Source organism: Macaca thibetana, chromosome 8 (assembly GCF_024542745.1).
Source record: "Macaca thibetana thibetana isolate TM-01 chromosome 8, ASM2454274v1, whole genome shotgun sequence".
Lineage (NCBI taxonomy): Eukaryota > Metazoa > Chordata > Mammalia > Primates > Cercopithecidae > Macaca > Macaca thibetana.
The window spans coordinates 1,305,894-1,330,337 of record NC_065585.1 but is presented as its reverse complement, the minus strand read 5'-3'; the positions used below and the strand labels follow the sequence as shown (position 1 = coordinate 1,330,337).

General features: G+C 59.6%; 3 protein-coding genes across 8 annotated transcripts in view; 1 reads left to right on the top strand and 2 right to left on the bottom strand.

Annotated features, from left to right (window-relative positions):
* The window catches only part of GPAA1 (glycosylphosphatidylinositol anchor attachment 1), a 288,404-nt gene that overhangs the window by 13,897 nt on the left and 250,063 nt on the right, over positions 1–24,444 (top strand). The gene's annotated exons all lie outside the window — the stretch shown is intronic.
* PUF60 (poly(U) binding splicing factor 60) overlaps positions 1–24,444 on the bottom strand; it is a 71,316-nt gene that overhangs the window by 1,779 nt on the left and 45,093 nt on the right. Inside the window, exons 2-8 of one of the 4 annotated variants that reach the window (XM_050800909.1) lie at positions 10,944–10,979; positions 6,087–6,176; positions 3,687–3,782; positions 3,472–3,561; positions 2,532–2,582; positions 236–397; positions 56–148 (exon numbers count right to left, since the gene is read on the bottom strand). In XM_050800909.1, coding sequence (XP_050656866.1) covers positions 56–148; positions 236–397; positions 2,532–2,582; positions 3,472–3,561; positions 3,687–3,782; positions 6,087–6,176; positions 10,944–10,967 — 606 coding nt within the window. In that variant the 5' untranslated portion in view covers positions 10,968–10,979. Of the gene's footprint in view, positions 1–55; positions 149–235; positions 398–2,531; positions 2,583–3,471; positions 3,562–3,686; positions 3,783–6,086; positions 6,177–10,943; positions 11,707–24,444 lie in introns of those variants that run through there. The other 3 variants (XM_050800910.1, XM_050800911.1, XM_050800912.1) reach the window with 3 other exon arrangements.
* On the bottom strand, positions 14,443–22,005 carry NRBP2 (nuclear receptor binding protein 2). 3 transcript variants are annotated; one of them, XM_050800895.1, is made up of 18 exons: positions 21,609–22,005; positions 21,000–21,122; positions 20,822–20,923; positions 20,629–20,718; positions 20,406–20,446; positions 20,211–20,305; positions 20,070–20,093; positions 19,917–20,000; positions 19,781–19,836; positions 19,578–19,673; positions 18,426–18,558; positions 18,223–18,325; positions 18,079–18,129; positions 17,869–18,004; positions 16,980–17,033; positions 16,820–16,883; positions 16,672–16,727; positions 14,443–16,582 (listed from the first exon to the last, which is right to left on the bottom strand). In XM_050800895.1, the coding sequence occupies exons 1-18, from the start codon at positions 21,729–21,731 to the stop codon at positions 16,514–16,516; spliced, it is 1,500 nt and encodes a 499-aa protein (XP_050656852.1). In that variant the 5' UTR covers positions 21,732–22,005; the 3' UTR covers positions 14,443–16,513. The 3 variants fall into 3 exon arrangements, with proteins under 3 accessions (XP_050656852.1, XP_050656850.1, XP_050656851.1); XM_050800893.1 differs by having other exon boundaries at positions 20,406–20,923; XM_050800894.1 differs by having other exon boundaries at positions 14,443–16,727; positions 16,820–17,033.

Sequence of the window (24,444 nt, the reverse complement as noted above, 5' to 3'; positions counted from 1 at the left end):
ATGGAGGGGCAGCCCTGCACGCCTGTGGGATCAAGGCCTTGGCTCCCCGCCTCACCTTGATATTCCTGCCCCCCAGCATCACCGAGTTCATCTGCTCCAAGGCCAGCTGTGCAGCTTCAGGGACCTCATACTCCACGAAGGCAAAACCCTAGACACAAGGACACACCTGTCAGGCTGCGCGAGCCCAGGGGTGGGGGCGAGCCCTAAGTGGCCAGGGCAGACCAAGCCTGCTGACCTTGTGCTTCATGGTGACAGAGTCCCAGGACATGTCGATGCTCTTGATGGGACCAAAGGGGGCAAAGGCCTGGCGGATGGTGTCCTCCCCCAGCTCGTAGTAGATGGAGCCCACGTAGACACGGCACATGATGGCCAGCGCCCGCTGCCGCTGAGCCGCCATCTGCAGCAGGACAGAGGGGAGAGAACCGCTGGCTCGTCAGGGGCGGCAGGAGGCTGGGCAGCCCACTCCCCTCCTGGCCCACCCACTCAGCCCTGCTGTGGGGAGGGCTCCCCACATGGCAGGGAGGTGCGGGCTCCATCCCTGCAGTCAGGGTGAGGGGGTCGCAGGACCCCGCCACCCAAAGGCAGGCCGGCCAGGCCCAGCGGCAAGACAGGATGCACCCCAGCCCGCCAAGGTCCCAGGCAGACTGTGGCAGCAAAGCCGACAGATGGTCAGGAGGCAGGGCTGCGCGCCCTCCCACCCAGACCACCCCTCCAGTCTGGGGGCTGGGTATCCCAGGCTGGGCTGGGAGATCTTCCCACCGTCCCAGCCAAGGACCACGACAGAAGAGGGAAGGAGGAGCCATCCAAGCTGGAGGGACCCACTGGTTTGGTGGCCAGAAGAGAGGAGGTCAGAAGACAGGGCAGCCACTGCCCAGAAGAGACCCCAGGGGAGGAGCTGAGGAGCCAGATGGGGGCTCCCTGAAGAAAGAACGAGGAGCAGCTGCTCATGCGGGGCCAACTCCGGTGGGGGGTCATGCTGCGCCTTCCCAGTACCCTGCAACTCCTCACAAAGGAGCTGCCTGGAGCCCGTGCCCACAGCCGAGAGCGGGCCCAGGCGAGACCACTGGCCTGGCCCCCGGGGGCACCATGAGGTAGCAGAGACCCTAAGAGAAGCCTTCAGGCTCCTTGGAGCTGGTGAGGTGACAGGCCTAGCTGGTCCAGGGCCTTGGCTGTGAGCTTGGCTATTATGCTGAGGGACCTCCCCACACCCTCAGGGACGGGTTCTCGCCCCTGCCACCTCACAGGAGACGTGCCAGGCTGGGGACTTCCAGAGCCACACGCAGTGGGCCACAGGGAGACTGTGGGCCAGGGCAGGCAAAGCAGGCAGCTGGAGCCAGGCCCTGCCCCTCTCCACACAAGGCCTTGTGGCCAGAGACCAGTTTCCCTCTTTAGACATCGGCAGGCCTAATGCAGGCTGAACCTCCCCATCCCATGGAGAGGGGCCTGGAAGCATCTCTCCACATCAAGGGACTTCCCAAGGTGAGACATCTTCCTTCAAACTAGGCATTGCCTGAAAATGAGACTGTGTTCTCCTTAAACTGGGCCCCCTAACAGACCTCAGGCTCCCCACTCAGAGCAAGGCCCCCCAAACGTGGAATCACATCCCCCTCAGTCAGCAGGCTCCCCAGACACAAGACCAGGCTTGTCCCTCAGGTCATGTTCCCCCAAGACAGGGCTGTGTCTCCTTTTCAGTGTGGGCCCCACCCCCAGGCAGGTCAAGAGCTCTCTCCCTGACCAGACCCCCAGCCCAGATTCCCATTCAGATGCTTCCCAGAGAGAACAAGGCGTGTGTTGCCCCATGGGAGCCACACACACAGGGATGCCCCCTCTGAACAGAGGCTCCCAGAGAAGGGGCCACATCTTCCCCTCAGGATCCCCGAGATGGGGCCTGGCCTCCTCCTGAGCCTGCCTCTGGGGGAAGGGAGGGGCACCTCCTTCCCGGACTCCTTTGCCCACCACAGCGAAGGCCATAGCCGTGGCCCCTGCCTCCTCCGCCCTGGCTGCATGGCCTCTGCCCCTTGCTGACAGCCAGGCACAAGGCCCTGCTTGCCCTTCCCTTGCTCGCTTGGGTCCCCCCACCCCCACCCCATCCATCCATCCTCCCTCCAGGGTCTGATGGGGCCATGAGTTAGGACCCCTCTCTCCTCAGGGGCCTGACCCCAACCCAAGAGCCAGGCAGCCTGGAGACTGACGGGGCTGGAGGCCGTAGGCGCACCCCGTGCGTGCAGGTGGCGTGGGCACAGACGGGCCTGGTGCCGGCAGCTACCCGCCCTGGCCGGCTGCCCTCCGCAGTTACCTGGCCGATTAGTTTTAAGGTGGGCCCTCAGAGCAGATGGAGGCCTCCCCAGGGGCGGTCCCGGGTGGGTGCCCACACCACTGGCCCCACCACGCCTGGCGCTCTGCTGCGCTCGTCCAGAGCTGGCGGGCAGGGCCGGCCAGGGGAGCAAGGTCCCCAGCACGTGGGCTGCACTGCCCCCCTCTAGCCCTGACTAAGGACATGAGCCCCGGAAGAAGTGAGCATTTCTATTGACCGATTGCAAAGGTGAGAGAGGATCTCCAAAGCCCATTGTCACTGCTGCCATCTGAAAGACAGTAAAGACAGAGTTCAGTCTGTTGGAGCCGAGCAGTCTCCCGCTCTCGTCAACACCTCACGCAGACAGCGGCAAGGCCCGGAGTCCCCGCCCTGCCAGGGAGGCCGCCTGCCTTCCCACACTGCCGGCCGCCGGCACCTGCCCAGGGGGGCCGCAGCGCCCCATGTGCCCCGCCCTGCAGCCTTGCAGCTGGGCTGGCCGGGGCAGAAAGGAAGGGAGGGAGGGAGGGAGGAAGGGAGGGAGGGAGGGAGGAGGGCAGTGGAGCGCAGTGTACGGCCAGGACAACTCCTGGCAGCGTGAATGTCTGAGGGCTGGGCGGGGGGCGTGAGGCTCGAGGCCCAGGAACCTGTCGGCCTCACACCGGCCTCTTCCCACGAAGGTATCGCAGCCTCCGGCCACAGGCCTAAAGCAGGGCCCCAGGGCAGGTGCCTCTAGACTGTCCCCTCAGTCCTGGGGCTGAGCCCAGGTGGTCTGGACTCACTGCAGGGGTGAGGGCCTGAACAGTCTTATCCAGGCCACGGGGGCAGGGAGGTCCACGCCCTGCATGCTGCCACCATCAGCTGTGCACAGCTGGGGTGGGAAGCACAGGGGAGACCAGAGGCCACAGTGTGAAGACCAGCAAGGGGAACAGGATAGAGCTACAGCCAAGCAGCCAAGAAAGGGGCTGCGGCGCTTTAGGGGCTCCAGCGAGCAACAGGTGGGAAAGGCTGGGCCACTCGTGCCTCAGAGAGGACCCCGGGGGTCCCGAGCATGAGTCTGAGAATCGGAGTACTGTAACAGCTTGCGGGGATGACCGCAGGCACAGGAGGAGGAAGAGCGTGAAGAGGAGGAGATGGTGGTGGTGGTGGGGAGGGCGGTGGAGGCTCCAGCTGGGGCTCACCTGCAGGTTGGTGAGCTGCTGCTGCTGGTGCGCGATGGTCTGCTTCACCAGCACGCTCTTGATGCTCTGCTCCATGGCGTACTTCTTGGCCTGAGAGAGGTGGCAGTGAGGAGCACTGGGGGCCCGGCCCATGGGAGACAGGCCTGCCCCGTACCCTGCCCCTGCCCCCAGTTGACTGGCCCACACCTGCAGTGCCCTGGGAGGTCCGTGCTCACCTTCTGAAGGGCCTCCTGCTGCTCAGGCGTCAGGGGAGGCAGCCCCAGCTTGGCGGCTGTGCTCTGCCCGTTCTCCATCTTGATGGAGTCTGTGCCCTGGTAGGGGAGCAGGGGAATCTGTCAACAGCAAGCTCAAGTTCTCCTTCACATGGCCCCAGGAGTGCCACCCCACCTGTCTCCCAAACACTGCACACGGGCTCTGGCCCAGCCCCTTCCCAGAGAGACAGGGCCTTAGCACAGACTATCCCCTGCCTGGCCTGGACTCAGGCCTGCCCTTCTGACATTGCTGTCCCCAGCCCAGGCTGCTGTCTCCCCCAGGACCCATGGGGTAGAACACAGACAGAGGCAAGAAGGTGCCCTGGAAGCCCTGGGCCAACCTGAGCAGTTGTGGGGCCCAGGCCACAGTGGCCTCCTCGGGCGCCACCAAGATAAACAGCTGGAGGCAGGAAAGGGGTTCAGCCCCTTGTTGTCAGTCTGACTCCAGAGCTGCTATCACATGCCCTGCAGGAGGGCCAGCCTCAGCTGTCCTCCAAGGCAGGAAGGCAGGAGAAAAGGGCCAGGGCTCTCTGGACATTCTGAGACTCTTGCTCCCAGGCTCCTCTGGGATTCCTCACAGTCCCTGCCACAGACACAGGCTCAGCTTCCCTGGAGTTTCAAGGGGCCATCCAAGGAGCAAATACAAGGGCCTCTCTCCCAACAGTGTTCTCCCGCCCCGCCCACCCCCAGTCCCCGCAGGCACTGTGCACACCTCCCAGAGAACACAGGCCTCTCTCGGGCCACATGAGCTCTGCAGAGGGCTCCAGCTCACTCACACACACTCTTGCATGGGCTGTGCCTGGCCCACTGGGAGAAGCCAGGAGCAGACCCACCGGTGCCCCAGCCAGGTGGGCCTGGGGACCAGGAGGCCCTTGGGCAATCACAGCCACTGCAGACCCAAGCTGATGCCAACCAGGACTATGTTTACATCCCTTCTGTCAAAATCCATCTCTAAGCTTTTTGCAGAGGGAAGAACGCAGCTGCGTGAGCAGGGAGGCATGGCCAGCAGGCCCAGCAGAGTGTGGGGTGGGCAGACAGCACGCCTGCGCCTGTCCCCCAGCTCGGCAAGCACAAAGACCACTGGCCCACCAACTGGGCCCTCCCAGACTTCCAGATGCAGCCTTGAGGGACAGCAGAGAGGAGAGAAGGGTTCCCAGCAAGGACAGAGCAAGGACAGAGGGACACAGGAGGCAGGAAGGGACAGGCTGGCCTAAGCCCGAAGAACCCCCTCCTGCTTGCCAAGTGCTGGGATGCTGGCCCAGGCTCAAAGGGCAAGAAGCCCTGGAGACCCCTCCCCAGGCAACTGCAGCCCCAGCCAGTCCCTGAAGGTCAAAGGCTGGCTGTGGGTGGCACCAGGTGCCCCAGTCCGGCTCACACTAGACCTGTCCTTGCCACCCTCACAGCTGGCCCCAAGCCCATTCCTCCTTAGTGGGAAAGAGGGCCCAAGAGCCAGAGGCTGGGACTTGAGAGACAGGCTGTCACCATGGTAATCAATGCCAATCCCCTCAACCCCCAGACACTTTTCAATCTCCTCTTTGTCTTGGTAAACAAAAGGCCCTTCTCCCACCAACCAATGGTGGGCTGGGTGCCAGCCAAGGGCCAGGGAGCACCAGCCCCCACATCTCCCAGGATCCAGGCTGCATACCATGTCCCAGTCCCACCCCCTAAGCGTGCCTGGGGGACCAAGAGGAGGGCCCAGCCCCAAGAGGCCGCCCAGGCCACCTTGCTGAGGCCCCGCTGGAATGCTCTAGAGGCGGGCACTACCATGGAGAAGCACAAAGAACCGACTGCACAGCCACAGGCCCAGCTCCACCTCCGAGAGGACCCGCTCCCAAGGCTGGGCCATCGAACAGGCCAAGACCCACCCGCAGCCACTCTGGGGCCTGGGGCCGAAAAAAGATGGGGAGGGCTGAGTCCCAGCCAGACCCGTGCTGTGATGTGCGCGTTGCTTCGTTGTTTTATTTAAAGTAAAACACAGAGGTCTGAAATGAAATCCGTATTTCTGGCTCCTAAAGCACTGCACGTTCTAGAAACCTTGGTCCACCCTTCCTGCAAGATGCCTAAGAACACGTGAGCTCCAGGCCCCGGCATCCTCGCCCGGCCAGACTGTCAACAGGCCCTGCCTGGTGCTCGGAGCAGGGCAGATGCAGAGGGCAAAGGCTGGCTCAGTGGCTGGGAGGGGAGGGTGCAGGACTGGCGCAGGGCGAGGGCCGTGGTCCTGCGGGCAGTTGTCTGCCCAGAGGCAGAGAAGGGTTCCCGAGGTTCCTCCCGCCCTGCCCCCAGCCAGCCCTCTCTGGGCCCAGGGACGCACAGGCAGGCAGGCGGGCGGGTGGGCCTGAGGGAGAGGATGCTTAAGGTCAGTACCTGTGGCGGTTTCCATTTGTCTCCCGCTGCCACCACTGCCGCCGCCGCCGCCGCCGGCTCGGACCCCCCTCCTTGCTGGCCATTGACCTGCTGCAGGCAGGAAGGAGATGTTTTAACGGACAGGCACACCACCCCACCGCCCAGGCCTGCTCTCCTCCCGAGCTAAGGGCTGAGCTCCTCACAGATAAACAAGGGAGGCCGGGCAAGGATGCATTTCCGACACGACCCCCCAGCCCAAACTGCCCTCGCTTCACACCCATCAGCATGCCCAGGGAGCTGGTCTGAAGCAGAGCGGAGCCTGGGCTGGGCCGGGGCTGCCAGCAAGTCCAAGCAGGGGCAGGGAGGAGGATAGAGAGCACTGTGCTCCTGCCCCAGGCAAAGAAAGCCATCCTCTCCTGCCAGCAGGCTGGATGGTCAAAGGAACCGGCTGGGTGTCCCCCATGTCCTCCTGAGGCAGCAAGGGTGCCTTCCTGGCAACCCGTACACACCTTGGCCAGCCCACAACTCAGCCCTAGCCCCAGCGCCTTCCACAGGCTCTGGCCAAGCCCAGGTCCCAGTTCTCTCCTGAAGACACTTTTAAGCAGCATGGTGGGCAGGGGTCTGGACACGCAGGCCTCCCTTCCCTGGCAACAGAACCGTCCAGAGCAGTCTCCCAGGAGGACGGCCAAGAGCTTGGCCTCTGCGCTGGGAAAAACCCACACCTAGAGGGGCACAGAAGGGAGTAGCAGCTCCACAATGGTCTTGAGGGATGGCAGGGCAAAGGCAGGCCACGGGCAGGAGACGGGTAACGTTGTGGGGGTCAGGAGATGGTGGAAGGGTCTTGAGACCTACTCTACCTTCTCAGAGGATGCACAACAAGAACCAAGGCAGCATGCAGTCAACCCGCTCCCAGCTCAAAGATGAGACCCACAGTATCTAAGGACAGAAGAGATCAGTGTGCCCACCCTTGGAGCCATGTGCGCAAAGCCAGAGGCTGGGCTGACCCACCAGAGCGTCCCAGGTCCTCCAGCCTCCAGAGGAGGGGCAGCAGCACAAACCCAGCTGCACTGGGGAAGGCCAACCCAGCCCGTGCCGGGAGCTAATCCCGATGCTGCCGGCACCGGTGTGCTCTAGCTGCCCAACTCAGCCCCACGCTGCCTAGACACCGTACCCCGGAAACAATGGCCCCTCCCACTGCATGCACAGCCAGAGAAGAGGCTGCCTCTTCTTTTTTTTGAGACAGGGTCTGGCTCTGTTGCCCAGGCTGGAGTGCGGTGGTGCAACCACAGCTCACTGCAACCTCCACCTCCTGTGACTACAGGCATGTGCCACCACACGCAGCTAATTTTTGTATTTTTGGTAGAGATGGGGGTCTCCATGTTGCCCAAGCTGGTCTCAAACAATCCACCTATCTCAACCTCCAAAGTGCTGGCACTACAGGCGTGGTCCACTGTGCCAGCCAAGGCTGCCTCTCACTCCCCACAGGAAGAGATCACTTCAGGTCATCTCCAGATACCCGTGAACAGGGTGAACTGAGGGGCACTTTCGTAACTTCCTGCTCCCCCAAATCACTGCACTAACCAACAAGTGAACCACAACAGTGCTGACAGTGGGATGTGGCTCAGAAAAACTTTTTCTTGGGAAGAGCTGGCCCACCGGTGCATTCTACACAGGACAGCCCACGCCATTCCTGGCAGATGGAAGTTCCTAGCTGCATGGAGTTTAGGGCTCTGTGCTAACCAGACGCTGGGAGAGGTTGGAGGAAAGTGGTGTTTATAATCGCAGCTAGTCACATACTGCCATCTTTAGGCAATGAAAATGGTGGCTTTATGGTCAGGATGGCCCCCAGCACCAGGCAGCAGTGCTCGGAGGAATGGGAAGCCCCTTTGAGGGGCAGTGCAGCAGAGGGGCTCTGAGGTGCCAACTCTGGGACCGCCTTTCCTCAGCCCAGAGCAACGAGGAGTATTTCCATCAGAAAACAAGAAGAGCAATGTAGGGGCTGGACGTGGTGGCTCACACCTGTAACTCCAGCACTTTGGAGACCAATGTAGGAGGATCACTTGAGACCAGCCTGGGTAACATAGCAAGATGCCATCTCTATGAAAAAAAATTTTTTAAGTAATGTGTCCAGATACAGTGGCTCACGCCTGTAATCCCAACACTTTGGGAGGCCAAGGCAGATGGATTGCTTGAGGTCAGGAGTTGAAGACCAGCCTGGCCAACGTGGTGAAACCCTATCTCTACTAAAAATACAAAAATTAGCTGGGCGTGGTGGCGGGCACCTGTAATCCCAGCTACTGGGGAGGCTGAGGTGCTACCATGAATTGCCTGAACCCAGGAGGTGGAGGTTGCAGTGAGCCGGGATCACCCACTGCACTCCAGCCTGGGCGATAAAGCAAAACTCCGTCTCAAAAAGTAATGTGGAGCGAATGACCGAAGGTCCCTAGGCTTCAGGCTCCTCAGCTGGGAAGGGGGACAGCCTGTCTCCTAGGGCTACTGTGAAGATTTAGTGAAATCCCGGCACCCCCCACCCCTCCGCCTAACCCCACAACCTGCAGTCCCTGCACATGAAAAGCAGCAAAGCAAGCCACAGGTTCCAGCAATCGTCAGTATTGTTAACATCTAGCGTCAGATACCCAGGACAGAGCTGGCTGCAGGACACTGCTTTCTATCTGTCAGTTCCCTTCACACAATGAACACTGCTTACTGCGTGTCCAGGCTCCACACTGAGCACTGCAGAGGCCGCAGAAACCAGACAAGAGAGAAGGATGTCTCTCAGGAGCCTGGTGTCAGCTGCCAGCAAAGAATGCCGAAATCAAAGACGACTTCCGTGTGTACGAAGAAAGCTAAAAAAGCACAGGATAAGAAAGAAGTGGCTATGCGATGTGCCAGGCCACGGCATCCAGGGGGCCTACGAGGTGACATTGCAGGCTGGGACCTACAGAAGAAAGCAACTGGAACCCCAAGGGCGATGACCCCAAAGGAAAGCCGTTTGGGCTGTCAGAGAAGTGAATAATGGAGCCACGTGCCAAAGTGGAAAGATGCACCCAGAAGACCTACCCTTGCTGCGAAGAGGCACCGGCCTCATTCTGCAGCCACCAGGCAGAAGGCATGCCCATGGGAGGGAAGCCCTGCGGCATCTTCTGGCCTCCTTCTCCACCAGGCCGCTGTCTACTAAGTTCAGCCGCTCCATTCAACCTCCCATAAGAGCCGAAACAGCATGAGACAGAGGGCAGGCTCTCATCACTGTGCCCAACCAGGATGGTGGGGAACAGATAACCCTTCTAGAAGCCTTTCCGTCCCAGTGATGAAAAGAGGAATGGGTTAGACCACAGCCTACAGCTCATTCCTGGAGCCTGATGCAATGAAAAAGCATGTATTAACCCCAACAGAATTTGGATGGCAACAAACACCCCAACTGAGAACCTGTTCATGGCGTCAGTTATGACCCACGTCCAACTCAACAATGACACCAACTATCTGGCACCATGCCACAGCAGACCTGAGCCCCCATTTAACCCTCATGAGCACAGGGCGCTGTTCTGCGGATGCTTGGGGAGTGAGGCATCCATTCTCCTCCTCCACCTTCCCAGGTGTCCAGTACTTGTCTCTGAGCCTCCTCCTCCTTCACCATCAATTCTCTGCTTCCTGGAGACAGTCACCAGGTTCTTAACCCTTATTTCCTTTCCCTCTGGAGTGCCCCTCAAAGATCACTTACTCCTGTGGCTTCAAGAGAAAACACATGATAGAAAAAGTGGAGTTAGCCAGCCCTGTGAATCACACACTGGGCTGCCCTCGCAAGCTAGGTATCTTGTGCAAATGCCTCTCTCCCCCTAGTATGGGACCTGGAAATGGCAGTCTAAGGACACTCCCTGGTCCTGTCAGTCCAGCCTTCAGCCACTTGCTCAAGTTGTCTTCTCAAACAGACCTTATCCCATCCCGCTGGATGTGGGCTGGGGGGAGAGTGGCAAGTAATAAATGGGTAAACTGTGGCTAAGAAAGGTCCAAAACGGGATTAAGTCCTATAAGCTAAGTGGTGAGGAAGAAAGACCAGACTTCATCGCGCATGTGTTGTGTGCATGGATGTTCTCCCCCTACGTTAATAACGCCTGCCCTGCCCGGGGAGGTGGGCACTGAGTAGAGCAGGGGGCGACTCACTCTTCTGGATGCCCACGCAGTTCCCTCGGGAGCCCAGCAAATGGTACCCTGGGTGGGAACTTACTTCTGGTGGGCACCAGACCTCCGACCGCCTGTCTGGTTCCCCATTGTGTCCCCAAATCCTCCCACAGAGCGATTTCTCAAAAACCGTAGAATGAGAAAGCACGTCCTTCTTTCCCAAGTGGAGACAAGAGAATAGAGATAACCATATCACTCTACAGCACCGGAGAACGAATTCACAGCTGCAGGCGTAGTGAGCCAAGACCACCCCATGCTCTGAGCTGCAGACCCCTTTCTACAGATCCCGTCCCCTTCTGATCCTATCAACCCGAAGGCCCACGCATCATCCCCAGGAACCCGCTTCCGTCGTGACCACGGCGCACATCGGCAAAGGGAGGACGACGACCCCCGCCTGCCGGACCTAGCGGGTAGGAACGCGACCCCGCTAGGCTCGCCCGCCCGGGCCACATGCAGCGCCCGGGCCCCCGCGCCGCCCCGCCCCGCCGGAAGCTGGGGTCCGCAGACCGGAAGCTGAGGCCGCGAGCCGGCCGCCCGCGCGCACCCGCCCCGCCCCCGCCTCACGCGACCCGGGGACACAAGGGACTCCGCGCGGGACCTGGGAAGACCGCCGCGTTCTTGGGAGGCCCTCCGCGCCCAGGCTGGGCCGACGACCCGGCCCCGCAAGCTGAGGGCCGCCCGCGTCACGGGGGGCTCACTTACGAGAGCTATGGTCGCCGTCGCCATCTTGCGTCCGTCGCGGCCGCCGCGCGCACCACCCACTCCTGCTCCTTCCGCGGTCTCGCGCGATCTGGGCGCTGACGCACGGTACTCTCGCGAGGAAGGAGGTAAGAACGCGCTTCCGGGGCGGGGAGGGACGGTTAACGCCCGCGGGAGGGGCGACGGAAGGGGTGTGCCCTTGGCCGGGCGAGGGGAGGGGTCCGTGCAACTTGGGCGTCCGGGGGCGCGCGCCGCGGTACACGAGCCGGGCTTTTCTCGCCGCGTGGCCGACGCGGGAGCGCGTGGTGGCCCTCGCCGCCCCTCGCCCTTGCGGCCACTACTGAGCTTCTCTTCTCTGCCTTTTTTGGAGAAAACGCCGTCGCGGGCGTCGTCCAGAGGCTCTCCTCCGCGAGGCAGGGGAAAGAGCGGGACCCTCCTGGACTGGAGGAGTCTCGGGTGATGAAAGGTCCGTGTGTTTCAGGCTCACGTCGTGAGATGCTTCGTCCCCGCGTCGTGACATCCTTGGGGCCGGGAAACCTCGTTCAATTGGCAGCCTTTTCTCCTTCCAGGGAACAGATGACCGTAGGTTGGCTGACATCAGTCACTAGGCCCGCAGGCTACAGGCCCCCTTAGTACCTGAACTGGCTTTCATGACCCAAAGTGTTTATCAGTACTGCTGGGAAAGCTGCCCGTCCTGGACATTTGCCATCTGCTGCACCCAGTCCCGAGACCCCAACTTGGTCATCTGAAGAAGCCACATCTGTAAGCTCAGGCACCTTCAGTGCCTGAGGCCACAAGGCATCCCGGGCAGGCCTCCTTTCAACCCTGGGAACGTTTAGAATTTCATACAGACACCTCTACTTAAATAGGGCAGCATATTCCCCGCCTTCCTCCTGAAACCCTCTGAAATTATAGGAAAGGGGTTTTATAAAGACAAACCCTGCAAGGGCAAAGAGCTGGGATATTGTAGAGCTGGAGGAAGATGGACAGTGAGAGCTACTCCAGCCCACGCGGCCATGGAGGCCGGTGTCTGAGGGTCGTGGGTGAAAGCACAGCTACAGAAGGGAAACCCCAGACCTCTGTCCATACCCACTGGGGCTGGCAGGCAGTGCAGTGGCTGAGACGTGAACTCTGGGAGAGGAGCTCTGAGGCCCTGCTCAAGCAAGGCTCTGTCTGAAAGCCTGGGAATAAGTGAGACTCTGGGTCCTTGCCTTACTTCCACCCCCTGGGCTGGGTCTGACCACCGACATGCCATCAGCCTCCTCAGAGAGGAGGGCTCCTTTTTGCTGCAGCTCCCAGCTCAAAAGAAAAGACTGGCAGGGCAGCTAGGGGCAGAGGGTTGCCCAGTAGAATGGCCCAGCCAGATCCCTGGCCTCGAAGCTCACCAGGCCATAAGCCCCAGCCACTAAAAGCATCTCATTCTTAAAAGAAACTGGACAGCCCAGGATCATCAGACACCTGAGAAAGAAGCAAAGGGACTCAGAAGAAACAGAGACAATAAAGGAAGCCAAAGAAAAATGAAAACTAAAATGCCATTCTCAGAGATATTAGAGGTATTACAGGCAATAAAAAGGAACTGGGGGCTATAGAGAAAGAACACTCAGGATGAGAACGAGCTCTTAGAAATAAAACATTAGGGGAAAGAGCAATTCAATAGGCTTTTTAGGATGAAGTCTTCCAGAATGTATAATGACAGAACCAGATAGCTGGAAAACAGAATAGCAGTAACACAGGTGGGTGCCCTTAGGGCCAGCCTGGCACACAAGGCCTCCACAATGGAGGGGGTGGATGGGTGGTGGGGGGCTGGTCCACCACCACCACCAGGGGAAGCCACAGGCACCACCCTCTGGGAACAGCTTCCCTTGACAATAACGTGCACGCAGGGTGCATGGTGCCCAGCACTGTTCTTACACACATTCACTCATGGGATCCTCACAACCCAGTGCTATGCAATGGGTACAGCTGTTATCCCCATTTTTACTGATGGGCAACATCACAAGACAGGGAGCAGTAGAATGGCTCCAGAGCCTGTGTTGTTTCCACCACCATGACTGCATCTCAAAAGAGAAGTCCAGGTCAGGCACAGTGGCTCATACCTGCCTTTCCAGCACTTCAGGAGGCTGAGGCAGGAGGATCACTTGGACCCAGGGGTTCAAGACCAGCTTGGGCAATATAGCGAGGCCACATCTCTACAAAAAATAATTTTAAAAAACCAGCTGGGCATGGTGGCACAGGCCTGTAGTCCTAGCTAGTAGGGAGGCTAAGGTGGGAGCATTGCTGGAGCCCAGAAGGTGGAGGTTGCAGTGCCCTGTGATCATACCACTGCCCTCCAGCCTGGGTGACGGAGCCAAATCCTGTCTCAAAAAACAAAAACAAAAAATAAAAACCCAAAAAACAGAAACCCAACATCTAAATAAATTGTCCAGAAAATAAGGAAATGAGAGAAATCAACAAAGAGATAAATCACGAAAATTTCCTAGAACCAAACAGTCATGTTTCCTGAACAATGGGTGAAAGGCAAGTTGTATATCAAGACACATCATTGAAAATTGCCGAAGTAATGGGGCAAAGAATAAAACAGAAGAGATCATAGGTAAAGAGTCAGAATTCAGAAAGGCACAAGAGTTCTCAGAACTAGAAGAAAATGACACGACACCCTCAAAATCCTGGGAATAAATGATTTTCAACCAAGCCAAGCTTTTTGTAACTAGTCACACCGTCAAGCATATGTGAGGTTAGCATAAAGACAAACAGGTAAAGACTCCGCAACTTCCTATGCACCCTCTCAGGAAACTTGGAGGATGGTCCTTCTCAAACAGAGCAAATGAAGGAAAAGGAAAGCATTCCAGGACACTGGTGAAGAGTTAACCCATGCTGACAACTGGACCATAAGTCCAAGAACAAGTAGCCTGGGCAGGGGGCTTGCATGGTGGGGGCTCCAGGAAAAGAAGAAACTGAGCAGTCAGTTATGTGATGAGTCCTAAGCTGTGAGAGGATGCTCATGCTTTTGCAGGAAAGTCTAAAGATGAATCGATGACAAACACATATAGAAAACCAGGCAAACAAAAAATAGGCAATTATTAACTCCAGGGAAAACAAAAAGTTGTGCAAGAAATGACATCCTAGAACACCCTGTTCTCCTGTGATGCGTGGTAATGAAGCTGTAATAACACCCTGCAGCTGTGATGCCCGTCACACTAGAACGATGCCGCATCAGGAGACTGAGGCGGGTGACCACCCTCCTCCCAGAGGATGCTGGCTGGGGACACCTAATGTGAAACAACTAATAAACAGAACTAAAAGCTCATGATTTTGAAAAACATGGATTTCAAAATGCCTGAAGAAACAGTTAAGAGAGTTGAATTTGGAGAGGATGAGAGTAGGAGCCTGCCTTTATTATTTATCATTGGCCTCAAAAAGAAAAAAAAAAACCCATTCTACTTTAAAAACAATACACATAAAATTCTGAAAAGATAAAAGGAAGAATTCAACAGAGACATGATTAAGTGCAGCAATGGTACTATTGATGCTTTTAAGTTCAGTTTAATCAGTAGTACAATGTTATGTGTTTGCCACTGAAACCATTTAGGACCGTGCGTAATCAGACAGTTTCACATGAGGGTTTCCATCTAGGATATGGAGATTATTTTAGATTACTAATTTTGAGTTGGAAGGTGTGAGAATTAGAATAATTTTGTAAATAGTATTGGAATATTTAAGATAACTGAGATTCACTATTTTGCACATTTAATTTATTTGATATGCGTTAGTAAGTCTTGCTTTGGTTTTTGGCTTTTGGTTGGGGTGCTGTGGTCAGCAGAATGCCACCCTTCCCCAACAAAAGAGTTTCCTTCCTTAATCCCTGGAACCAGTGAATGTTAGTTTACATGGCAAAATGTGTCCTGCAGATGTGTTTAATATTAAAAACCTTGAGGAGGGAGATTATCCTGTATTATCTGGCTGGGCCCAACCTAATCTCATGAGTCCTTAGGGACAACCTTTCCTGTCTGCAGAGAACCAGAGAAATGTTTCGTGATACAGACTGAAACTGCTAGCTTTGAAGATGGAGGAGGAGGCCAAGAGCCAAGGAATGTAGGCAGCCTCTACAAGCTGGAAGTGGCCTTAGTTTACAGCCAGCAAGAAAGTAGGGACCTTGGCCCTGCCACTGAAAGGATGTGGATTCTGCCAGCAGCCTGAAGAAGCAGGAGACAGAGTCTCCCCTAGAACCTCCAGGAAGGAAGGCAGCCTGCCAGCCTTGATTCTAGTCCAGTGAGACCTGTAGTCAGACTTCCAGCCTACAGAATTGCAATACATTTGTGTTGTTCTAAGCCACTAAGTTTGTGGTAAATTTTACAGCAGCAGTATAGAACTAATACAGTGGTGTGCCTTCCTGGTTTGACATTTGAAATGCTTTTAAAAAGGCATGATTGTGCTAAATTTATACATACAATTTAAAATGTTTAAGGCCATTTCACTAAGTTTGGAATTGGAGGAGAGGCAAGCCAAGAATCAAGAGGCCAGGAAGGCAGGGGTAGAATCTATGGGGGCATAGAAACCTCTAAGACTGAGCCAGGAGTGCAGTGGGAGAGAGGCAGGGAGCCAGGAGCTGACATCCTCAGAGGCCCAGGGAGCAGCTGCCCCAGGGAGGAGGTGCGGGAGGTAACGTGGAAGGGGTGTGAATCTGAGGAGCAGAGAGGATGTGGGGGCCCTGACCCCTCCAGGCCAGGGAATGCAGGAGAGAAAAAGCCCGTTGGAGGGGCTGCAGTGGCCAGAGGAGATCTGTAGAGGGGCTGCAGTGGCCAGAGGAGATCTGTAGAGGGGCTGCAGTGGCCAGAGGAGATCTGTAGAGGGGCTGCAGTGGCCAGAGGAGATCTGTAGAGGGGCTGCAGTGGCCAGAGGAGATCTGTAGAGGGGCTGCAGGTTCTGGTCTCGGGGTGGGTAAAGGGTCAAAGAGGTGGCTCCAGGGCAGAGCTGCGTGGGACCAGGGGCTTTGCTGATGACAGCCTCAACTCCAGACCTCTCTGTGGTCTGTTTCTCCTGCCAGGTCCCTGTTGTGCCCAGTGCCATGCGTGACACCTGCAGGTGTGTCACTGCTGGCTTGCTGTGCAGGCTCCTTGTGTGGGTCTATGGTGCCAGCCGGGGATGGCTGCTCTCCCAGACCCCATGGAGCAGTTCCCTGGGCAGAGGTCTGTCCAGGGCTGACCCTCACCCCCAAGCCCCAGAGCTGGGGCTCCCTGCAGGGCAGCCTCCTGCATGCTGAGCAGGCAGTGGCCCTGGCCAGGCAGCCTGGGTAGGAACTCAGGGTGGAGAATGGAGGATATGGGAAGGGGTCCTGAGGGCAACCCTGAACCTAAGGACCTGGGAGGCCTAACGGCTCCCCCACACCCACCCCCCACCCCCGCGGCGCCCGAGGCAGGGTCAGCCCCACTCTCAGGAGGCGGGGGTTTCTTCACTACCAGGGCCTTTGTGCTCCCAGGCACACGGAGGAGAGCAGCCCCGCGGTGCTGGGGTCTCCCCAACATGGCCTGCCTGGGCAGCACCCCGGCATGGTCCCCAGGGGCTGGGGTACTGGGTCAGGCCTGGGCCCCACGGTACTTCAGGAAGGTGCTCTCCAGGAAGGCGGCCAGCTTCATCCGGTCGTCCTGCGGAAGGAGGGAGGCATGGGGGACGGAGGGGCACAGCCTGCCCCGCTTGCCCCCTCCGCCAGGCCACGCTGCACCGCCCAGCGCACCTCATGGAGGAAGCCGTAGTGCACAAGCTCCGAGGCGAGGTCCTGAGGGCTGTCCGCTGCGGCAACGGTGTAAGGCGAGGCATGAGGCCGCTGCGCCACCCGCTGCCCGGGGTCACCGCCCACCGCCCAGGTCCCTTGCCCAGCCTACTTGGGAGCAGGTCGTAGGTCAGCTGCCGGTGCAGCCGGTCCTCCAGCACCAGAAGCAAAGTGAGCTGGGGAGGCGGCGGGGCGTGGTCGGCTGGAGGTTTGGGGGTCCGCCACGCTCCCGCCTTCCCCACAGCAGCGCTGCCCTCCCAGGCCCCGCTCACATGCCAGCGCGCCTTGTCCTCGCTTCTCTCCAGGTTGCACTGCATCTGGATGACCTGCAGCGGCGGAAGGCTGAGACTCACAGACCCAGCAGCGAGACCACATGCCGCGGCCCCAGAGGGGCCAGGAAGGGACAGCAGAGATTGGAAAGGGGGGAATCTCTAAGAGGAGCCCATCTCACTGCTAGTGGCCTAGTGAGCTAAGGAAAGCTTCGAGAAGAGTCGACATTAGGTGCTGGGTACTGAAGGCTGAATAGGAGCTTTCACTGCTGAGAGAACAACTTAAACAAAGAGGGAACTTGAGCACGGGGAAAGGGAGGTTGAGTGGGATGCGACTGCACCGAAGTGCAGGGTGCCTGCAGGACCAGGCCTCCCAGCGCCTGGGCATCAGCTGAGGACTCCCGTGATCTCTGCGGGCAGCCAGGAGCAGGCAGTTTGCCTGTTAGGACATAAATTCTGGCTGCACTGCACCAAGAGAGGCCGCTGGCCAGGAGGCGGCGCTGCAGGAAAAGTCTGGGGAGACACCAGGACATAGATATCCGGGAACCAGCACGAGGTGGGGGGTGGGAGGGGGGAGGGTGGGGGGTGGGGGAAGAGTACTGGCGGGGTGGAAGAGCCTGGGCGAGTTCTAGAGGAAGGATGCTTGGAGTAGGTTCAGGGCAGGCAGCAGGATGCAGGGGAGGATCTGAGGGGACAGGGAGCCTCCCGGAAAAGGAGAGTGTCCAGCCTGTCCTACAACCCCCATAATCCCCACAAGGGGGTCAGCCTGGATCTGGTCTCTGGCAGCCAGGAGGAGAGCTGGGCTGTGGGGAACAGGCCCTGGGAGAAGGAATCTCTTATCAGGCTGCTGGAAGGTCTGAGGGATGGCACTGAGCAGCAAGAGGGGACTCACCTTCCTAGTCTCAGAGTCAAAGGGCTCTGGCGTCGGGGTCTTGGCCTTTTGGACCTCCTCCAGGGGTGGGGCTAGCACCCGGGGCAGCCCCAGGGGCCGAGTGGCTGCAAAGTTCATCAGTGGGTAGATCCCATTCCTGGAGACACACCGGGGTGGCTGGGGGCTCAGGCCTGACAGCTGCCTGGCCCCCAACCTTACATCAGTTCTTACCTGACATCCTCCAGGAATTTGTCCAGCTCCATGAAGGAGACTTCTGAGTACCTGGCATGGAGGTGGGAGGCACATGAGGGGCTGGTCAGGGGCGCAGGGAGGGGAGGCACGGGGAGGGGAGGTTTCTGGGTGCTGACTGCTCACCGCCACTGCAGCGGGGGCCTGCGGGGCCGGGGAAGCTCCGCCAAGACTGCGTGCAGGTCCACGGCCTTGGTCTTCTCCTCCACTACGTTCTCAGGCATGAGGTCTGCAGCCACAGGAGCATCAAGGCCGTGGGTCCTGCAGGGCCCCTTCCACATCCCAGCCGCAGCCTCCCCGGTCACCCCCTGGGCTGGCCTGCTGCTCACACTGGTGCTGGATAAAGCAGTGGGCTGCTAGGAGCTTCAGCGAGTGCACCTCGAAGAGCACGCGGTGGAAGAGGAGGCTGTGGGCAGAGGGCCGGCGGGCAGGGTCCCGGGCCAGGCAGCAAAGGATGAACTCCTGGGGCATGGGGAGGAGAGGCTGGTGGTGTGCAGAGCTCTCTGCTCTGGCCCCACAGTTCGAGGAGAGGTGGTCCCTGAGTTCTCCTCGTCCCTCCTCCTCAGGGACATACAGGACATGCAGGGATGCCCGTAGGGAGGAGTCCTGGCAGCAGCCAGGCCAGGACCTGGCCCTCTGGGCTTGAGGACAGCTGGGTTCTGGGATTGGAGCACCATGCTCTGCTTCCCTCAACCTCCCAAAAATCATGGGGAGTAGGAGCCATGATCTTTAAGTCACACCTGCAAGCTGTGGTCCTTTTTTTTTTGAGACGGAATCTCACTCTGTCGCCCAGGCTGGAGTGCAGTGGCACGATCTCGGCTCACTGCAAGCTCTGCCTCTCGCTACCCATGGTCATTTGATCGGCTCAGCTCAGGCCCAGCACTGGAGATGACCTTGCTGGTTCCCCACTCTATCCACATCCATGCCCAGCCCGGCTCCAGCTCCCTACCAGCCCCATCCAGGCACCCCCATCTCCTGAGGCCATGGAGTTAAGTCTGGATTCCGAGCAGAGGGGGCTATGGATGCAGCTTCCATCCCATACCTCTTTTTGCCTGCTTGGCACCCACCATGTCCCCCCACAAGCTGGAGCCTCATCACCTCCTAGAAGCTTAAAGTCAAGGACTTGGAGTGAAGCAGACCCAGGTGCAGATGTTGGCTCCACCACTTACTCTAAAGCCTCAGGCAAAGGACTCATCTCCTCTGAGCCTCAGTTTCTTTATCTATAAAACAGGCATGGTGATAGCAGCCACAGAGGGAGGGTCTCTCTTGCCTTCTTGTCCTTAGAATGTACTGACCCATTAGGGCCTTCAGGCCTGGAACCAGTATGTGCTCCCACTGAGGTCCTCTTTGCGGGGGTGCAGCCAGCTGATATACCTCTCAGCTACATAAACTGTGATGCTCTCCCAGGCCTGCCTGGAGCACCTTGCTGGCCTAGCTGAGCACAGTGAGCCAGCTGGGGAGGGGCAGGGCAAGCTGCTTACCCGCATGTTGGGGTCACTCAGTGAGTGCCTGGCACGAGCAATGGCCTCCTCTGTGACCCGGGTGTCCCCGTTGGCCTGGATCTCCAGCACAGCCATCTGGGGCACAGAGCCAGGTCAGGCATGGGGAAGGGACCACACAGGTGAGCCAGGCAGGGCACAGCTAGGAGGAGGGCAGAGCACAAGGTGGAGGGCGGGTGCAGTACCTCCAGCGCACACATCCCAAAGGAGAAGATGTCCACAGCGGTCCCATCGGCCACCTCTGAACAGGAGAGAACATAGGACGGGTAGGAGAGAAGCACACAGGGCAGGCACGGGGCGCCCAGACCCAGCGCCACTCACCGCCGTACTCTGGGGGGAAGAAGTGCAGGTTCCGAAGTTCCTCTCGCTCAGCGCGGATGGGGCTTCGGAGATCATGCGGCAGCGCTGTGGAGGGCGCAAAGGCTGAGCGGGCGGGACCTCTCCAGGACCCCATCCCCCAGAGTCCGCACTTACCATTGGAGAAGATTCGGTGCCACACTGCCAAGGGGCGGGAGAAAGAGCGGAGTTAGCTGCTGGAGCATCAGAACTCCTCTGCCCTTGGCTGCAGGCACCTTCCCCTGCCCCGTCCCCCGCCCAGCCCTGTCCCGCCAGCACCAGAGCCGATCTTGATGAGGCCGTTGTGCTGAATGAAGATGGTGTCGCTGGTCAGGTTCCCGTGAATGATCGGGGGGCTGCAGGCGTGCAGGAAGCTGCAGACGTTGGGGAGGGGAGAGTAGGAGGAGCCGGTCAGGAGGCTCTGGAGAGGCGGGGGCTCAGCAGCGCAGCGCCCGGGCCAGCCCAGGCCCTCACCTGAGCGCGGACAGGATCTGCGTGCACCAGCGCTTCCAGGCCTGGCGGCGGACGCACGACTCCGTCGGGTGGGCGCAGGAGAGGCGGCTGGGCCTGCGGAGCCCGCCCCGCATCCTCGCCCAGTCCCTGTCCGAGGCCACTGGGCACCCCCTCACCATCCCAGTCCCCGAGGCTGCCCCAACCCCGTCCTGTCCCCGTGGCTGCCCCAGCCCGCTCCCCATACCCGGGCGTTCATGGCCTTGTGGTTCTTCTTGGTTTTTTTGAGGAATTGCTTGAGGCTGCCTGATGACACGTACTCTGTGATGAAGATGACCTGCAGGGTGCGAGCTCAGGATTTCCACCAGCTGCGCGTTCGTCCCCATGCCCACCCCACCTGGCTGTGGCCTCTGCCTGCCCGGTGCCTCGCCCATAATCACCCTCGCGCAGGCCTCGGAGGTATCCAGCCAATACTTGTGCAACTTCACGATGTTGGGGTGGTCCACCAGCACCAGCTGCTCAAACACAGTCTGGATCTTCTCCTGGGGAGGGAGGGTGGTCTCTAGGTGGTCAGCAGGTGGTCACCCAGGCAGGATGAGGAGGGGGCAGCGGCCTCACCTCGTGTGCCGCGAAGGCCTTCCTGTCTCTGAAGTGGAGCTCGTTCCACACCACCTCTACCCCCTCCTCCGTGTCCATGGCTAGGAAGGTGCTCTGAAGCCCTGGCATGTTCCCCTGGTTTACCTGGGGAGTGAATAAGGGGTTATGTGTGCCCTGGTGTGTGTCACGTTGCGGGTGAGGATTTGGTCCCTGTCTATACCTTTCCAGTGGGCCCAAGCGTGGACTGTAGGACCTGAGCCACTCTGCGGGAAGGTGGGGGCTTGGAGGGTAGCTGCCCCCAGGAGCCAAGGGCTCCTATCCAAGGGCTGGGCTAAGGGGATTTGGAGCAGGTTTCAAGGGGTCGAGGGGGATCCCCAGGAACCTAGCGGCTGAGTCCAGAGGCATGGGGAGGTGGTCCTAGGAGGAGACTGGCCCTCAGGGAATCCCAGGGCGGGCGCCAGGCCAAAGGGGTCCAGGGGTGGCTGATTCGCTGGCCGCGAGGGACCGTGGAGAGGTTTCCAGGCGCCGCGCGCCGCGCTCTCCCAGCGCCCCCACGCCCCGCGCAGCCTCCAGGCCCCTCCGGCTCTGGGAGGGCGGTGTCACCCCAGTGCCCCCGACCCCCGCGCCCACCTCCTCCCGCCGCTTTTGCCAGCGACCACACGGACTCTCCTCCAGGATGTCGCTCTCGTCCTCGCTCTCGTCCTCCCGCTCCCGCTCCCGGGCCAGCCTCGGCGCCGGTTCCGGGGCCGCCATGGTTCGGCCGGCCCAGGCCACCGCCCTCCGCGCGATCCGCCGCCGGAGCAGCCTCTCCCGGCCCGCCCTGGCCCCGCGCCCAGCAGCCCAGCCTAGATCCGCCGCCGCCGCCGCCGCCGCCGCCGCAAGCCCCAGCCCCGGCTCTGGGAATTGGGAGGGGCGGGCGCGCGGCGGGCAGATGGGGGCCGGAGGCGGAGCCGGCGCGCCGCTCCCGAGCCGCGTGTGCCAGCCCGAGCCAGAGCACCGCTTCCCAGCCAGCTGCCGAACCCCGGCCGCGCCCAGGCCCCGCCCCTTCGGAGGCCCCGCCCCGCGAAGCCCCGCCCCAGGCCCTGTCCCCTCCTCGTCCCCCAAGCCTCCTCCGTGAAGCCCCGCCCCACCTCCGCGAGGCCCCGCCCCGTTTTGGTCCCCGCCCCCGCCCATTCCCAAGGTCCTCCGCGAGGCCCCGCCCCAGGCCCCGCCTCACCTCCTCGAAGTCCCGCCCCGCGCAGGGGAACCGCCCCCCAATCCCCGCCCCCGTGGAAGCCCCGCCCCGCGGCCACCCGGAGCCTGGAGCAGCCCACTTCTCTCGCGGTTGCTCCCCTAGGATCTGGGGGAAGACCCGGGGCATCTGGGGTCCCCCAAGCCCACGACACCCTCCAGCTGCAGGAGTCCCCGCGGGCTCGAAAGCGGGGCCCCGCTCTCCTGGCCACGCACTCATTCCCCGGCCGACCCCCATGGGACAGGTGGGTGGGACGCCGAGGGCGGGGGGAAAGGCCCACCAGCAGGCTGACCCAGGCTGACTTTCATTGGGGGCCACAAATCTCTCCATGGCCCGCCCGCCGGTGCCTCCTCCCGCCCACAAGCCCATCTTCTCACCTTCCAGGATGGCGATTTTCTCTTTTCTCCTCAAACGCGCCCCTCCTTTCCGCGGTTGGCTCGGGACAGTGGAACCATGATGGGGGAGCCCACCCGGCTCACAAGGCCGCTCCCTCCGGAGGCCGCTCTGAGCACACCCTCCAGCCACGCTGACCACCGGGGCTGTCCCCGATTCTCACCTAAAACCCCCTTCAGCCCGCAGCTGCCACAGCCTTCCCGTGGCCTTCTCCCTCTCTCAGGGCGGGTCCTCATCCTTCACCTTCTCTCTCTGGAGCCCAAATTGGAACTCCGCTCCTCCCTTCCGCGCGCCTCCCTGTGCTGTCCCTTTGGGACGCCTCTTTCTTTCTTTGGCAGATTTGCATCTGGCCCTGCTGCGTCCCCTGTGGTCACTCTTTCCTGACCAGCCTTGGTCACCAGGTCCCCTGAGTGTGGCTTCCACCAAGGCCAGATGATCCTGCTGAGGCCTTCTGCAGCAAAGGTTTGGGGTGTTCAAATTCTCCACCCTGAAACTGGCCCTGACCAGCTCCTGAGAGACACCCTCTAAGCCTTTGGAATGTTCTGCCTGATTTGAATGTCTGTGTTTACCTAGGCCACACCACAGTCTATGCTAAGCTTGTCCAATCCGCAGCCCAGAGGGTGCATTCGGCCCAACACAATTTTTTTTTTTTTTTTTTTGAGACGGAGTCTTGCTCTGTCGCCCAGGCTGGGGTGCAGTGGCCGGATCTCAGCTCACTGCAAGCTCCACCTCCCGGGTTTACGCCATTCTCCTGCCTCAGCCTCCTGAGTAGCTGGGACTACAGGCGCCCGCCACCTCGCCCGGCTAGTTTTTTGTATTTTTTTAGTAGAGATGGGGTTTCACCGTGTTAGCCAGGATGGTCTTGATCTCCTGACCTCGTGATCCACCCGTCTCGGCCTCCCAAAGTGCTGGGATTACAGGCTTGAGCCACCGCGCCCGGCCCCAACACAAATTTGTAAGCTTTCTTGTTGAGATGTTTTTTTTAAAGCTCATCAGCTGTTGTTAGTGTTAAGTGTATTTTACTTAAGTGTATTGCCCAGGACAATTCTTCCAATGTGTGCCAGGAAGGTCCAAAGATTGGACACCCCTGGTCTGTGCTAACAACGTGGTCTACGGGGGGACTTTGGGCCATGTGGCATCAGCCTGACCTCTGCAGGGGCTGGAGGCCAAAGTCTGCGACTTGGGAGGTCAGCCATACCTGTGTGACCAACCCAATAAAAACCCTGGACACCGAGGTACAGAGGGCTTCCCTGGCTGGTGGCATGCTGTGCTCATCCGTGCTGGGAGGTTGAGCACTGTCCACATGCCTGCAGTGGGTGCGGACACCTGCAGACCTGTGCTGGTCTCTCTTGGGTTCTGTTCCGTGAGTCCTTGCCACTGCTGATTTTAACGCATCCATTGCTGTAATAAATGGTACCCTTTCTGAGTTCTGTGAGTCCTTACAGTGAACCATTGAACCTGAGGGTGGTTTTGGGGAGCCCCCAGTGGTCCCTTCTCACTTGGCACGAGGGCCTAAACAGGAAGGCCCAGTAATTGGTCCCATTACCCTACCTCATGTCCCCTGCCCTCTTCAGCTGAGCCCACCACAAGTACATGGCCCTGTGCCGTTGGACATGACAGGCACTTCCCCTCAGGGTCTCTGCCCTGGTTATACCTTTGCCCGGAATGCCCTTCCCAAACATCCTCTGAGGTCACTTCCTGAGAGGCCTGCCCTGGCCACGAATCCTGACATCACAGTCCCCATCCCCTTTCCCCTGCTTGACTTGACTTTTCCTGGGGCATTCACCCCACCTGACTTGCATCTGGGTTTTTCTCATCTCTCTTCTTCACTGTCTGTGTCCC